At 43.0% G+C, this 16,430-nt stretch overlaps 1 protein-coding gene across 1 annotated transcript in view; it reads right to left on the bottom strand.

Annotated features, from left to right (window-relative positions):
* LOC147091393 (alpha-2-macroglobulin-like) overlaps positions 1 to 16,430 on the bottom strand; it is a 1,124,424-nt gene that overhangs the window by 954,017 nt on the left and 153,977 nt on the right. The window contains exon 10 of the mRNA XM_085976756.1: positions 15,844 to 15,953. Within this exon, the coding sequence (XP_085832882.1) occupies positions 15,844 to 15,953 (110 nt within the window). The remainder of the gene's footprint in view (positions 1 to 15,843; positions 15,954 to 16,430) is intronic.

The raw sequence follows: 16,430 nt of genomic DNA, 5'->3' as shown, positions 1-16,430 counted from the left end.
TCACACAGTGTGTGTGGGAGAGTTTACCTGTATATATCGCACAGTCTGTGTGGGAGTGTTTACCCTGTATATATCACACAGTGTGTGTGTGGGAGAGTTTACCCTGTATACATCAGACAGTGTGTGTGGGAGAGTTTACCCTGTATATATCACACAGTGTGTGTGGGAGAGTATACCCTGTATATATCACATAGTGTGTGTGGGAGAGTTTACCCTGTATAAATCACACAGTGTGTGTGCGGGAGAGTTTACCCTGTATATATCACACAGTGTGTGTGTGGGAGAGTTTACCCTGTATATATCACACAGTGTGTGTGGGAGAGTTTACCCTGTATATATCACACAGTGTGTGTGGGAGAGTTTATCCTGTATATATCACACAGTGTGTGTGGGAGAGTTTACTCTCTATATATCACACAGTGTGTGTGGGAGAGTTTACCCTGTATATTTCACACAGTGTGTGTGGGAGAGTTTACCCTGTATATATCAGACAATGTGAGTGGGAGAGTTTAGCCTGTATATATCACACAGTGTGTGTGGGAGAGTTTACCCTGTATATATAACACAGTGTGTGTGGGAGAGTTTACCCTGTATATATCACACGGTGTGTGTGGGAGAGTTTACCCTGAAAATATCATAGTGTGTGTGGGAGTGTTTACCCTGTATATATCGCACAGTGTGTGTGGGAGAGTTTACCCTGTTTTTATCACACAGTGTGTGCAGGAGAGTTTACCCTGTATATATCACACAGTGTGTGTGGGAGAGTTTACCCTGTATATATCACACAGTGTGTGTGGGAGAGTTTACCCTGTATGTATCACACAGTGTGTGTGTGGGAGAGTTTACCCTGTATATATCACACAGTGAGTGCGGGAGATTTTACCCTGTATATATCACACAGTGTGTGTGCGGGAGAGTTTACCCTGTATATATCACACAGTGTGTGTGGGAGAGTTTACCCTGTATATATCACACAGTGTGTGTGGGAGAGTTTACCCTGTATATATCACACAGTGTGTGTGGGAGAGTTTACCCTGTATATATCACACAGTGTGTTTGGGAGAGTTTACCCTGTATATATCACACAGTGTGTGTGGGAGAGTTTACCCTGTATATATCACACAGTGTGAGTGGGAGAGTTTACCCTCTATATATCACACAGTGTGTGTGGGAGAGTTTACCCTGTATATATCGCACAGTGTTTGGGAGTGTTTACCCTTTTTATATCACACAGTATGTTTGGGAGAGTTTACCCTGTATATATCACACAGTGTGTGTGGGAGAGTTTCCCCTGTATGTATCACACAGTGTGTGTGTGGGAGAGTTTACCCTGTATATATCACACAATGTGTTTTGGAGATTTTACCCTGTATATATCACACAGTGTGCGTGTGGGAGACTTTACCCTGTATATATCACACAGTGTATGTGGGAGAGTTTTCCCTGTATATATCACACAGTGTGTGTGGGAGAGTTTACCCTGTATATATCACACAGTGTGTGTGGGAGAGTTTGCCGTTTATATATCACACAGTGTGTGTGGGAGAGTTTTCCCTGTATATATCACACAGTGTGTGTGTGGGAGAGTTTACCCTGTATATATCACACAGTGTGTGTGGGAGAGTTTACCCTGTATATATCACACAGTGTGTGTGTGGGAGAGTTTACCCTGTATTTATCACACAGTGTGTGTGGGAGAGTTTACCCTGTGTACATCACACAGTGTGTGTGGGAGAATTTACCCTGTATATATCACACAGTGTGTGTGGGAGAGTTTACCCTGTATATATCACACAGTGTGTGTGGGAGAGTTTACCCTGTATACATCAGACAGTGTGTGTGGGAGAGTTTACCCTGTATATATCACACAGTGTGTGTGGGAGAGTTTACCCTGTATATATCACACAGTGTGTGTGAGAGAGTTTACCCTGTATATATCACACAGTGTGTGTGTGGGAGAGTTTACCCTGTATATATCACACAGTGTGTGTGGGAGAGTTTACCCTGTATATATCACACAGTGTGCGTGGCAGAGTTTACCCTGTATATATCACACAGTGTGTGTGGGAGAGTTTACCTGTATATATCGCACAGTGTGTGTGGGAGTGTTTACCCTGTACATATCACACAGTATGTGTGGGAGAGTTTACCCTGCATATATCACACAGTGTGTGTGGGAGAGTTTACCCTCTATATGTCACACAGTGTGTGTGGGGGAGAGATTACCCTGTATATATCACACAGTGTGTGTGTGGGAGGGTTTACCCTGTATATATCACACAGTGTGTGTGGGAGTGCTTACCCTGTATATATCACACAGTGTGTGTGGGAGAGTATACCCTGTATATATCACAAAGTGTGTGTGGGAGAGTTTACCCTGTATAAATCACACAGTGTGTGTGTGGGAGAGTTTACCCTGTATATATCACACAGTGTGTGTGTGGGAGAGTTTACCCTGTATATATCACACAGTGTGTGTGGGAGAGTTTACCCTGTATATATCACACAGTGTGTATGGGAGAGTTTACCCTGTATATATCACACAGTGTGTGTGGGAGAGTTTACCCTGTATATGTCACACAGTGTGTGTGGGAGAGTTTACCCTGTATATTTCACACAGTGTGTGTGGGAGAGTTTACCCTGAATATATCAGACAATGTGAGTGGGAGAGTTTAGCCTGTATATATCACACAGTGTGTGTGGGAGAGTTTACCCTGTATATATAAGACAGTGTGTGTGGGAGAGTTTACCCTGTATATATCACACGGTGTGTGTGGGAGAGTTTACCCTGTATATATCATACAGTGTGTGTGGGAGTGTTTACCCTGTATATATCGCACAGTGTGTGTGGGAGAGTTTACCCTGTATATATCACACAGTGTGTGTGGGAGAGTTTACCCTGTATGTATCACACAGTGTGTGTGTGGGAGAGTTTACCCTGTATATATCACAAAGTGAGTGCGGGAGATTTTACCCTGTATATATCACACAGTGTGTGTGGGAGTGTTTACCCTGTATATATCGCACAGTGTGTGTGGGAGAGTTTACCCTGTTTTTATCACACAGTGTGTGTAGGAGAGTTTACCCTGTATATATCACACAGTGTGTGTGGGAGAGTTTACCCTGTATATATCACACAGTGTGTGTGGGAGAGTTTACCCTGTATGTATCACACAGTGTGTGTGTGGGAGAGTTTACCCTGTATATATCACACAGTGAGTGCGGGAGATTTTACCCTGTATATATCACACAGTGTGTGTGCGGGAGAGTTTACCCTGTATATATCACACAGTGTGTGTGGGAGAGTTTACCCTGTATATATCACACAGTGTGTGTGGGAGAGTTTACCCTGTATATATCACACAGTGTGTGTGGGAGAGTTTACCCTGTATATATCACACAGTGTGTTTGGGAGAGTTTACCCTGTATATATCACACAGTGTGTGTGGGAGAGTTTACCCTGTATATATCACACAGTGTGAGTGGGAGAGTTTACCCTCTATATATCACACAGTGTGTGTGGGAGAGTTTACCCTGTATATATCGCACAGTGTGTGGGAGTGTTTACCCTTTTTATATCACACAGTATGTTTGGGAGAGTTTACCCTGTATATATCACACAGTGTGTGTGGGAGAGTTTCCCCTGTATGTATCACACAGTGCGTGTGTGGGAGAGTTTACCCTGTATATATCACACAGTGTGTGTGGGAGAGTTTCCCCTGTATGTATCACACAGTATGTTTGGGAGAGTTTACCCTGTATATATCACACAGTGTGTGTGGGAGAGTTTCCCCTGTATGTATCACACAGTGTGTGTGTGGGAGATTTTACCCTGTATATATCACACAGTGTGTGTGCGGGAGAGTTTACCCTGTATATATCACACAGTGTGTGTGGGAGAGTTTACCCTGTATATATCACACAGTGTGTGTGGGAGAGTTTACCCTGTATATATAAGACAGTGTGTGTGGGAGAGTTTACCCTGTATATATCACACGGTGTGTGTGGGAGAGTTTACCCTGTATATATCACACAGTGTGTGTGGGAGTGTTTACCCTGTATATATCGCACAGTGTGTGTGGGAGAGTTTACCCTGTATATATCACACAGTGTGTGTGGGAGAGTTTACCCTGTATGTATCACACAGTGTGTGTGTGGGAGAGTTTACCCTGTATATATCACAAAGTGAGTGCGGGAGATTTTACCCTGTATATATCACACAGTGTGTGTGCGGGAGAGTTTACCCTGTATATATCACACAGTGTGTGGGGGAGTGTTTACCCTGTATATGTCACACAGTGTGTGTGGGAGAGTATACCCTGTATATATCACACAGTGTGTCTGGGAGAGTGTACCCTGTATATATCACACAGTGTGTGTGGGAGAGTTTACCTAGTATATATCACACAGTGTGTGTGGGAGAGTTTACCCTGTATATATCACACAGTGTGTATGTGGGAGAGTTTACCCTGTATATATCACACAGTGTGTATGTGGGAGAGTTTACCCTGTATATATCACACAGTGTGTGTGGGAGAGTTTGCCCTGTATATATCACACAGTGTGTGTGGGAGAGTTTACCCTGTATATATCACACAGTGTGTGTGGGAGAGTTTACCCTGTATATATCACACAGTGTGTGTGGGAGAGTTTACCCTGTATATATCACACAGTGTGTGTGGGAGAGTTTACCCTGTATATATCACACAGTGTGTTTGGGAGAGTTTACCCTGTATATATCACACAGTGTGTGTGGGAGAGTTTACCCTGTATATATCACACAGTGTGTGTGGGAGAGTTTACCCTGTATATATCACACAGTGTGTGTGTGGGAGAGTTTACCCTGTATATGTCACACAGTGTGTGTGGGAGAGTTTACCCTGTATATATCACACAGTGTGTGTGGGAGAGTTTACTCGGTATATATCAGAAAGTGTGTGTGGGACAGTTTACCCTGTATATATCACACAGTGTGTGTGGGAGTGTTTACCTTGTATATATCACACAGTGTGTGTGGGAGAGTTTACACTGTATATATCACACAGTGTGTATGTAGGAGGGTTTACCCTGTATATATCACACAGTGTGTGTGGGAGAGTTTACCCTGTATATATCACACAGTGTGTGTGAGAGAGTTTACCCTGTATATATCACACAGTGTGTGTGGGAGAGTTTACCCTGTATATATCACACAGTGTGTGTGGGAGAGTTTACCATGTATATATCACACAGTGTGTGTCGGAGAGTTTACCCTGTATATATCACACAGTGTGTGTGGGAGAGTTTACCCTGTATATATCACACAGTGTGTGTGGGAGAGTTTACCCTGTATATATCACACAGTGTGTGTGGGAGAGTTTACCCTGTATATATCAGACAGTGTGTGTGGGAAAGTTTACCCTGTATATATCACACAGTTTGTGTGGGAGAGTTTACCCTGTATAAATCACACAGCGTGTGTGGGAGAGTTTACCCTTTATATATCACACAGTTTGTGTGTGGGAGAGTTTACCCTGTATATATCACACAGTGTGTGTGGGAGAGTTTACCCTGTATATATCACACAGTGTGTGTGTGGGGGAGTTTACCCTGTATATAACACACAGAGTGTGGGGGAGAGTTTACCCTGTTTATATCACACAATGTGTGGGGGAGAGTTTACCCTATATATATCACACCGTGTGTGTGGGAGAGTTTACCCTGTCTATATCACACAGTGTGTGTGTGGGAGAGTTTACCCCGTATATATCACTCAGTGTGTGTGGGAGAGTTTACACTGTATATAGCACACAGTGTGTGTGTGAGAGTTTACCCTGTATATATCACACAGTGTGTGTGGGAGAGTTTACCCTATATATATCACACAGTGTATGTGTGCAGATTTTACCCTGTATATATCACACAGTGTGTGTGGGAGAGTTTACCCTGTATATATCACACAGTGTGTGTGGGAGTGTTTACCCTGTATATATCACACAGTGTGTGTGGGTGAGTTTACCCTGTATATATCACACAGTGTGTGTGTGAGAGTTTACCCTGTATATATCACACAGTGTGTGTGGGAGAGTTTACCCTGTATATATCACACATTGTGTGTGGGAGAGTTTACCCTGTATATATCACACAGTGTGTGTGGGAGAGTTTACACTGTATATATCACACAGTGTGTGTGTGAGAGTTTACCCTGTATATATCACACTGTGTGTGTGGGAGAGTTTACCCTGTATATATCACACATTGTGTGTGGGAGAGTTTACCCTGTATATATCACACAGTGTTTGTGGGAGAGTTTACCCTGTATATATCACACACTGTGTGTGGGAGAGTTTACCCTGTATATATCACACAGTGTGTGTGGGAGAGTTTACCCTGTATATATCACACAGTGTGTGTGGGAGAGTTTACCCTGTATATATCACACAGTGTGTGTGTGGGAGAGTTTACCTGTATATATCACACATTGTGTGTGGGAGAGTTTACCCTGCATATATCACACAGTGTGTGTGGGAGAGTTTACCCTGTATATATCACACAGTGTGTGTGTGGGAGAGTTTACCCTGTATATATCACACAGTGTGTGTGCGGGAGAGTTTGCCCTGTATATATCACACAGTGTGTGTGGGAGAGTTTACCCTGTATATATCACACAGTGTGTGTGGGAGAGTTTACCCTGTATATATCACACAGTGTGTGTGTGGGAGAGTTTACCCTGTATATATCACACAGTGTGTGTGGGAGAGTTTACTCGGTATATATCAGAAAGTGTGTGTGGGACAGTTTACCCTGTATATATCACACAGTGTGTGTGGGAGAGTTTACCTTGTATATATCACACAGTGTGTGTGGGAGAGTTTACACTGTATATATCACACAGTGTGTATGTAGGAGGGTTTACCCTGTATATATCACACAGTGTGTGTGGGAGAGTTTACCCTGTATATATCACACAGTGTGTGTGAGAGAGTTTACCCTGTATATATCACACAGTGTGTGTGGGAGAGTTTACCCTGCATATATCACACAGTGTGTGTGGGAGAGTTTACCATGTATATATCACACAGTGTGTGTCGGAGAGTTTACCCTGTATATATCACACAGTGTGTGTGGGAGAGTTTACACTGTATATATCACACAGTGTGTGTGGGAGAGTTTACCCTGTATATATCACACAGTGTGTGTGGGAAAGTTTACCCTGTATATATCAGACAGTGTGTGTGGGAAAGTTTACCCTGTATATATCACACAGTTTGTGTGGGAGAGTTTACCCTGTATAAATCACACAGCGTGTGTGGGAGAGTTTACCCTTTATATATCACACAGTTTGTGTGTGGGAGAGTTTACCCTGTATATATCACACAGTGTGTGTGGGAGAGTTTACCCTGTATATATCACACAGTGTGTGTGTGGGGGAGTTTACCCTGTATATAACACACAGAGTGTGGGGGAGAGTTTACCCTGTTTATATCACACAATGTGTGGGGGAGAGTTTACCCTATATATATCACACCGTGTGTGTGGGAGAGTTTACCCTGTCTATATCACACAGTGTGTGTGTGGGAGAGTTTACCCCGTATATATCACTCAGTGTGTGTGGGAGAGTTTACACTGTATATAGCACACAGTGTGTGTGTGAGAGTTTACCCTGTATATATCACACAGTGTGTGTGGGAGAGTTTACCCTATATATATCACACAGTGTATGTGTGCAGATTTTACCCTGTATATATCACACAGTGTGTGTGGGAGAGTTTACCCTGTATATATCACACAGTGTGTGTGGGAGTGTTTACCCTGTATATATCACACAGTGTGTGTGGGTGAGTTTACCCTGTATATATCACACAGTGTGTGTGTGAGAGTTTACCCTGTATATATCACACTGTGTGTGTGGGAGAGTTTACCCTGTATATATCACACATTGTGTGTGGGAGAGTTTACCCTGTATATATCACACAGTGTGTGTGGGAGAGTTTACACTGTATATATCACACAGTGTGTGTGTGAGAGTTTACCCTGTATATATCACACTGTGTGTGTGGGAGAGTTTACCCTGTATATATCACACATTGTGTGTGGGAGAGTTTACCCTGTATATATCACACAGTGTTTGTGGGAGAGTTTACCCTGTATATATCACACACTGTGTGTGGGAGAGTTTACCCTGTATATATCACACAGTGTGTGTGGGAGAGTTTACCCTGTATATATCACACAGTGTGTGTGGGAGAGTTTACCCTGTATATATCACACAGTGTGTGTGTGGGAGAGTTTACCTGTATATATCACACATTGTGTGTGGGAGAGTTTACCCTGTATATATCACACAGTGTGTGTGGGAGAGTTTACCCTGTATATATCACACAGTGTGTGTGTGGGAGAGTTTACCCTGTATATATCACACAGTGTGTGTGCGGGAGAGTTTGCCCTGTATATATCACACAGTGTGTGTGGGAGTGTTTACCCTGTATATATCACACAGTGTGTGTGTGGGAGTGTTTACCCTGTATATATCACACAGTGTGTGTGGGAGAGTTTGCCCTGTATTTCTCACACAGTGTGTGTGGGAGAGTGTACCCTGTATATATCACACAGTGTGTGTGGGAGAGTTTACCTAGTATATATCACACAGTGTGTGTGGGAGAGTTTACCCTGTATATATCACACAGTGTGTGTGTGGGAGAGTTTACCCTGTATATATCACACAGTGTGTGTGGGAGAGTTTGCCCTGTATATATCACACAGTGTGTGTGGGAGAGTTTACCCTGTATATATCACACAGTGTGTGTGGGAAAGTTTACGCTGCATATATCACACAGTGTGTGTGGGATAGTTTACCCTGTATATATCACACAGTGTGTGTGGGAGAGTTTACCCTGTATATATCACACAGTGTGTGTGGGAGAGTTTACCCTGTATATATCACACAGTGTGTGTGGGAGAGTTTACCCTGTATATATCACACAGTGTGTGTGTGGGAGAGTTTACCCTGTATATATCACACAGTGTGTGTGGGAGAGTTTACCCTGTATACATCACACAGTGTGTGTGGGAGAGTTTACCCGGTATATATCACAAAGTGTGTGTGGGAGAGTTTACCCGGTATATATCACACAGTGTGTGTGGGAGAGTTTTCCTTGTATATATCACACAGTGTGTGTGGGAGAGTTTACCCTGTATATATCACACAGTGAGTATGTGGGAGGGTTTACCCTGTATATATCACACAGTGTGTGTGGGAGAGTTTACCCTGTATATATCACACAGTGTGTGTGGGAGAGTTTACCATGTATATATCACACAGTGTGTGTCGGAGAGTTTACCCTGTATATATCACACAGTGTGTGTGGGAGAGTTTACCCTGTATATATCACACAGTGTGTGTGGGAGAGTTTACCCTGTATATATCACACAGTGTGTGTGGGAGAGTTTACCCTGTATATATCATACAGTGTGTGTGGGAATGTTTACCCTGTATATATCACACAGTTTGTGTGGGAGAGTTTACCCTGTATATATCACACATTGTGTGTGGGAGAGTTTACCCTGTATATATCACACAGTGTTTGTGGGAGAGTTTACCCTGTATATATCACACACTGTGTGTGGGAGAGTTTACCCTGTATATATCACACAGTGTGTGTGGGAGAGTTTACCCTGTATATATCACACAGTGTGTGTGGGAGAGTTTACCCTGTATATATCACACAGTGTGTGTGTGGGAGAGTTTACCTGTATATATCACACATTGTGTGTGGGAGAGTTTACTCTGTATATATCACACAGTGTGTGTGGGAGAGTTTACCCTGTATATATCACACAGTGTGTGTGTGGGAGAGTTTACCCTGTATATATCACACAGTGTGTGTGCGGGAGAGTTTGCCCTGTATATATCACACAGTGTGTGTGGGAGTGTTTACCCTGTATATGTCACACAGTGTGTGTGGGAGAGTTTACCCTGTATTTCTCACACAGTGTGTGTGGGAGAGTGTACCCTGTATATATCACACAGTGTGTGTGGGAGAGTTTACCTAGTATATATCACACAGTGTGTGTGGGAGAGTTTACCCTGTATATATCACACAGTGTGTGTGTGGGAGAGATTACCCTGTATATATCACACAGTGTGTGTGAGAGAGTTTACCCTGTAGATATCACACAGTGTGTGTGTGGGAGAGTTTACCCTGTATATATCACACAGTGTGTGTGGGAGAGTTTACCATGTATATATCACACAGTGTGTGTCGGAGAGTTTACCCTGTATATATCACACAGTGTGTGTGGGAGAGTTTACCCTGTATATATCACACAGTGTGTGTGGGAGAGTTTACCCTGTATATATCACACAGTGTGTGTGGGAGAGCTTACCCTGTATATATCATACAGTGTGTGTGGGAATGTTTACCCTGTATATATCACACAGTTTGTGTGGGAGAGTTTACCCTGTATATATCACACATTGTGTGTGGGAGAGTTTACCCTGTATATATCACACAGTGTTTGTGGGAGAGTTTACCCTGTATATATCACACAGTGTGTGTGGGAGAGTTTACCCTGTATATATCACACAGTGTGTGTGGGAGAGTTTACCCTGTATATATCACACAGTGTGTGTGTGGGAGAGTTTACCTGTATATATCACACATTGTGTGTGGGAGAGTTTACCCTGTATATATCACACAGTGTTTGTGGGAGAGTTTACCCTGTATATATCACACAGTGTGTGTGGGAGAGTTTACCCTGTATATATCACACAGTGTGTGTGGGAGAGTTTACCCTGTATATATCACACAGTGTGTGTGTGGGAGAGTTTACCTGTATATATCACACATTGTGTGTGGGAGAGTTTACCCTGTATATATCACACAGTGTGTGTGGGAGAGTTTACCCTGTATATATCACACAGTGTGTGTGTGGGAGAGTTTACCCTGTATATATCACACAGTGTGTGTGCGGGAGAGTTTGCCCTGTATATATCACACAGTGTGTGTGGGAGTGTTTACCCTGTATATGTCACACAGTGTGTGTGGGAGAGTTTACCCTGTATTTCTCACACAGTGTGTGTGGGAGAGTGTACCCTGTATATATCACACAGTGTGTGTGGGAGAGTTTACCTAGTATATATCACACAGTGTGTGTGGGAGAGTTTACCCTGTATATATCACACAGTGTGTGTGTGGGAGAGATTACCCTGTATATATCACACAGTGTGTGTGTGGGAGAGTTTACCCTGTATATATCACACAGTGTGTGTGGGAGAGTTTGCCCTGTATATATCACACAGTGTGTGTGGGAGAGTTTACCCTGTATATATCACACAGTGTGTGTGGGAAAGTTTACGCTGCATATATCACACAGTGTGTGTGGGATAGTTTACCCTGTATATATCACACAGTGTGTGTGGGAGAGTTTACCCTGTATATATCACACAGTGTGTGTGGGAGAGTTTACCCTGTATATATCACACAGTGTGTGTGGGAGAGTTTACCCTGTATATATCACACAGTGTGTGTGGGAGAGTTTACCCTGTATATATCACACAGTGTGTGTGTGGGAGAGTTTACCCTGTATATATCACACAATGTGTGTGGGAGAGTTTACCCTGTATACATCACACAGTGTGTGTGGGAGAGTTTACCCGGTATATATTAAAAAGTGTGTGTGGGAGAGTTTACCCGGTATATATCACACAGTGTGTGTGGGAGAGTTTTCCTTGTATATATCACACAGTGTGTGTGGGAGAGTTTACCCTGTATATATCACACAGTGAGTATGTGGGAGGGTTTACCCTGTATATATCACACAGTGTGTGTGGGAGAGTTTACCCTGTATATATCACACAGTGTGTGTGAGAGAGTTTACCCTGTATATATCACACAGTGTGTGTGTGGGAGAGTTTACCCTGTATATATCACACAGTGTGTGTGGGAGAGTTTACCATGTATATATCACACAGTGTGTGTCGGAGAGTTTACCCTGTATATATCACACAGTGTGTGTGGGAGAGTTTACCCTGTATATATCACACAGTGTGTGTGGGAGAGTTTACCCTGTATATATCACACAGTGTGTGTGGGAGAGTTTACCCTGTATATATCATACAGTGTGTGTGGGAATGTTTACCCTGTATATATCACACAGTTTGTGTGGGAGAGTTTACCCTGTATATATCACACAGTGTCTGTGGGAGAGTTTACCCTTTATATATCACACATTGTGTGTGGGAGAGTTTACCCTGTATATATCACACAGTGTTTGTGGGAGAGTTTACCCTGTATATATCACACACTGTGTGTGGGAGAGTTTACCCTGTATATATCACACAGTGTGTGTGGGAGAGTTTACCCTGTATATATCACACAGTGTGTGTGGGAGAGTTTACCCTGTATATATCACACAGTGTGTGTGTGGGAGAGTTTACCTGTATATATCACACATTGTGTGTGGGAGAGTTTACCCTGTATATATCACACAGTGTGTGTGGGAGAGTTTACCCTGTATATATCACACAGTGTGTGTGTGGGAGAGTTTACCCTGTATATATCACACAGTGTGTGTGCGGGAGAGTTTGCCCTGTATATATCACACAGTGTGTGTGGGAGTGTTTACCCTGTATATGTCACACAGTGTGTGTGGGAGAGTTTACCCTGTATTTCTCACACAGTGTGTGTGGGAGAGTGTACCCTGTATATATCACACAGTGTGTGTGGGAGAGTTTACCTAGTATATATCACACAGTGTGTGTGGGAGAGTTTACCCTGTATATATCACACAGTGTGTGTGTGGGAGAGATTACCCTGTATATATCACACAGTGTGTGTGTGGGAGAGTTTACCCTGTATATATCACACAGTGTGTGTGGGAGAGTTTGCCCTGTATATATCACACAGTGTGTGTGGGAGAGTTTACCCTGTATATATCACACAGTGTGTGTGGGAAAGTTTACGCTGCATATATCACACAGTGTGTGTGGGATAGTTTACCCTGTATATATCACACAGTGTGTGTGGGAGAGTTTACCCTGTATATATCACACAGTGTGTGTGGGAGAGTTTACCCTGTATATATCACACAGTGTGTGTGGGAGAGTTTACCCTGTATATATCACACAGTGTGTGTGGGAGAGTTTACCCTGTATATATCACACAGTGTGTGTGTGGGAGAGTTTACCCTGTATATATCACACAGTGTGTGTGGGAGAGTTTACCCTGTATACATCACACAGTGTGTGTGGGAGAGTTTACCCGGTATATATTAAAAAGTGTGTGTGGGAGAGTTTACCCGGTATATATCACACAGTGTGTGTGGGAGAGTTTTCCTTGTATATATCACACAGTGTGTGTGGGAGAGTTTACCCTGTATATATCACACAGTGAGTATGTGGGAGGGTTTACCCTGTATATATCACACAGTGTGTGTGGGAGTGTTTACCCTGTATATATCACACAGTGTGTGTGAGAGAGTTTACCCTGTATATATCACACAGTGTGTGTGTGGGAGAGTTTACCCTGTATATATCACACAGTGTGTGTGGGAGAGTTTACCATGTATATATCACACAGTGTGTGTCGGAGAGTTTACCCTGTATATATCACACAGTGTGTGTGGGAGAGTTTACCCTGTATATATCACACAGTGTGTGTGGGAGAGTTTACCCTGTATATATCATACAGTGTGTGTGGGAATGTTTACCCTGTATATATCACACAGTTTGTGTGGGAGAGTTTACCCTGTATATATCACACAGTGTCTGTGGGAGAGTTTACCCTTTATATATCACACAGTTTGTGTGTGGGAGAGTTTAGCTTTATATATATCACAGTGTGTGTGGGAGAGTTTACCCTGGATATATCACACAGTGTGTGTGTGGGAGAGTTTACCCTGTATATAACACACAGTGTGCGGGGGAGATTTAACCCTGTTTATATCACACAGTGTGTGGGGGAGAGTTTACCCTATATATATCACACCGTGTGTGTGGGAGAGTTTACCCTGTATATATCACTCAGTGTGTGTGGAAGAGTTTACACTGTATATATCACACCGTGTGTGTGTGAGAGTTTACCCCGTATATAACACACAGTGTGTGTGGGAGAGTTTACCCTGTATATATCACACAGTATGTGTGTGGGAGAGTTTACACTGTATATATCACACAGTGTGTGTGGGAGAGATTACCCTGTATATATCACACAGTGTGTGTGGGAGATTGTACCCTGTATATATCACACAGTGTGTGTGGGAGAGTTTACCCTGTATGTATCACACAGTGTGTGTGGGAGAGTTTACCCTGTATATATCACACAGTGTGTGTGGGAGAGTTTACCCTGTATATATCACACAGTGTGTGTGGGAGTGTTTACCCTGTATATATCACACAGTGTATGTGGGAGAGTTTACCCTTTATTTTTAACAGTGTGTGTGGGAGAGTTTACCCTGTATATATCACACAGTGTGTGTGGGAGAGTTTACCCTGTATATATCACACAGTGTGTGTGGGCGAGTTTACCCTGTATATATCACGCAGTGTGTGTGTGGGAGAGTTTAACCTGTATATATCACACAGAGTGTGTGGGAGAGTTTAACCTGTATATATCACACAGTGTGTATGGGAGAGGTTACCCTGTATATATCACACAGTGTGTGTGGGAGAGTTTACCCTGTATATATCACACAGTGTGTGTGGTAGAGTCTACCCTGTATATATCACACAGTTTGTGTGTGGGAGAGTTTACCCTGTATATATCACACAGTGTGTGTGGGAGAGTTTACCCTGTATATATCACACAGTGTGTGTGGGACAGTTTACCCTGTATATTTCACACAGTGTGTGTGGGAGAGTTTACCCTGTATATATCACACAGTGTGTGTGGGAGAGTTTACCCTGTATATATCACACAGTGTGTGGGGGAGAGTTTACCCTGTATATATCACACAGTGTGTGTGGGAGAGTTTACCCTGTATATATCACACAGTGTGTGTGGGAGATTTTACCCTGTATATATCACACAGTGTGTGTGGGAGAGTTTACCCTGTATTTATCACACAGTGTGTGTGGGAGAGTATACCCTGTATATATCACACAGTGTTAATGGGAGAGTTTACCCTGTATATATCACACAGTGTTTGTGGGAGAGTTTACCCTGTATATATCACACAGTGTGTGCGGGAGGGTTTACCCTGTATATATCATACAGTGTGTGTGGGAGAGTTTACCCTGTATATATCACACAGTGTGTGTGTTGTAGAGTTTACCCTGTATATATCACACAGTGTGTGTGGGAGAGTTTACCCTGTACATATCACACAGTGTGTGTGGGAGAGTTTACCATGTATATATCACACAGTGTGTGTGGGAGAGTTTACCCTGTATATATCACACAGTGTGTGTGGGAGAGTTTACCCTGTATATATCACACAGTATGTGTGTGGGGGAGTTTACCCTGTATATATCACACAGTGTGTGTGGGAGAGTTTACCCTCTATATATCACACCGTGTGTGTGGGAGAGTTTACCCTTTATATGTCACACAATGTGTGGGAGAGTTTACCCCCTGTATACTTTAATCATTCCTATTATGTTCATTAATAACTAGACATTCTTATTATGAACAGCTTGCTTCTAGCTAGACATTTATTCAGTACACGTTCTCTAGGTACAGCATCTGTAGAGATTCCGCATGTATATTTCTGTGTGCAGGCTTCCATCTTGACTGCTGCCTTCTGGTTAGCCTTGTGCATCATGGGTAGTGTAGCCTTAAACACATGTATATGCACAGCAATACAGCTCTATAGCGCCACCTAGTATACTATTCTAGAATGACATGTTATTGATCATTACAGTACCTGCCCAGTGTATGGAATTCCTTTCTTGAAATAATCCTCCATTTGCTCAAAGGTGATCTTTGTAATATCCGTAATGACATTGCACGCAGCAGTTTGATGCATGTAAAAACCTGAGAGGAAGGGAGAGTTTGTTAACCAGGAGGTCATCGTGGCAGAGGGAGACAGAAACAGAGAATGAGACAGAGAAAGAGAGAGAGAAAAAGTCTGAGAGAGCAGGAGAAATAGAGAGAGAGAGAAACAGAGAGAGAGAGAGAGAGAGACAGAGAGAGAAAGAGAGATAGAGACAGAGACACAGAGGGAGAGATAGAGAGAGAGAGAGAGGATGACAAAGAGAGAGGCAAAGAAACAGAGTGAGAGAGACACAGACAGAGAGAGAGAGAGAGAGAGAGACAGAGAGAGAGAAAAACCAAGCAAGAGAGAGACAGAGAGAGAGAGACAGAGACAGAGAGGGAGAGATAGAGAGAGAGAGAGAGGATGACAAAGAGAGAGGCAAAGAAACATAGAGTGAGAGAGACAGAGACTGACACAGAGGGAGGCAGAGAGAGAGAGACAGACAGACAGACACAGGCAGAGAGAGCGACAGAGAC

Source organism: Somniosus microcephalus, unplaced genomic scaffold, assembly GCF_052327205.1.
Source record: "Somniosus microcephalus isolate GS21.2 unplaced genomic scaffold, FLI_Smic_1.0 unresolved_chr3, whole genome shotgun sequence".
Classification (NCBI taxonomy): domain Eukaryota; kingdom Metazoa; phylum Chordata; class Chondrichthyes; order Squaliformes; family Somniosidae; genus Somniosus; species Somniosus microcephalus.
This window is presented reverse-complemented; position numbering and strand designations above follow the sequence as displayed.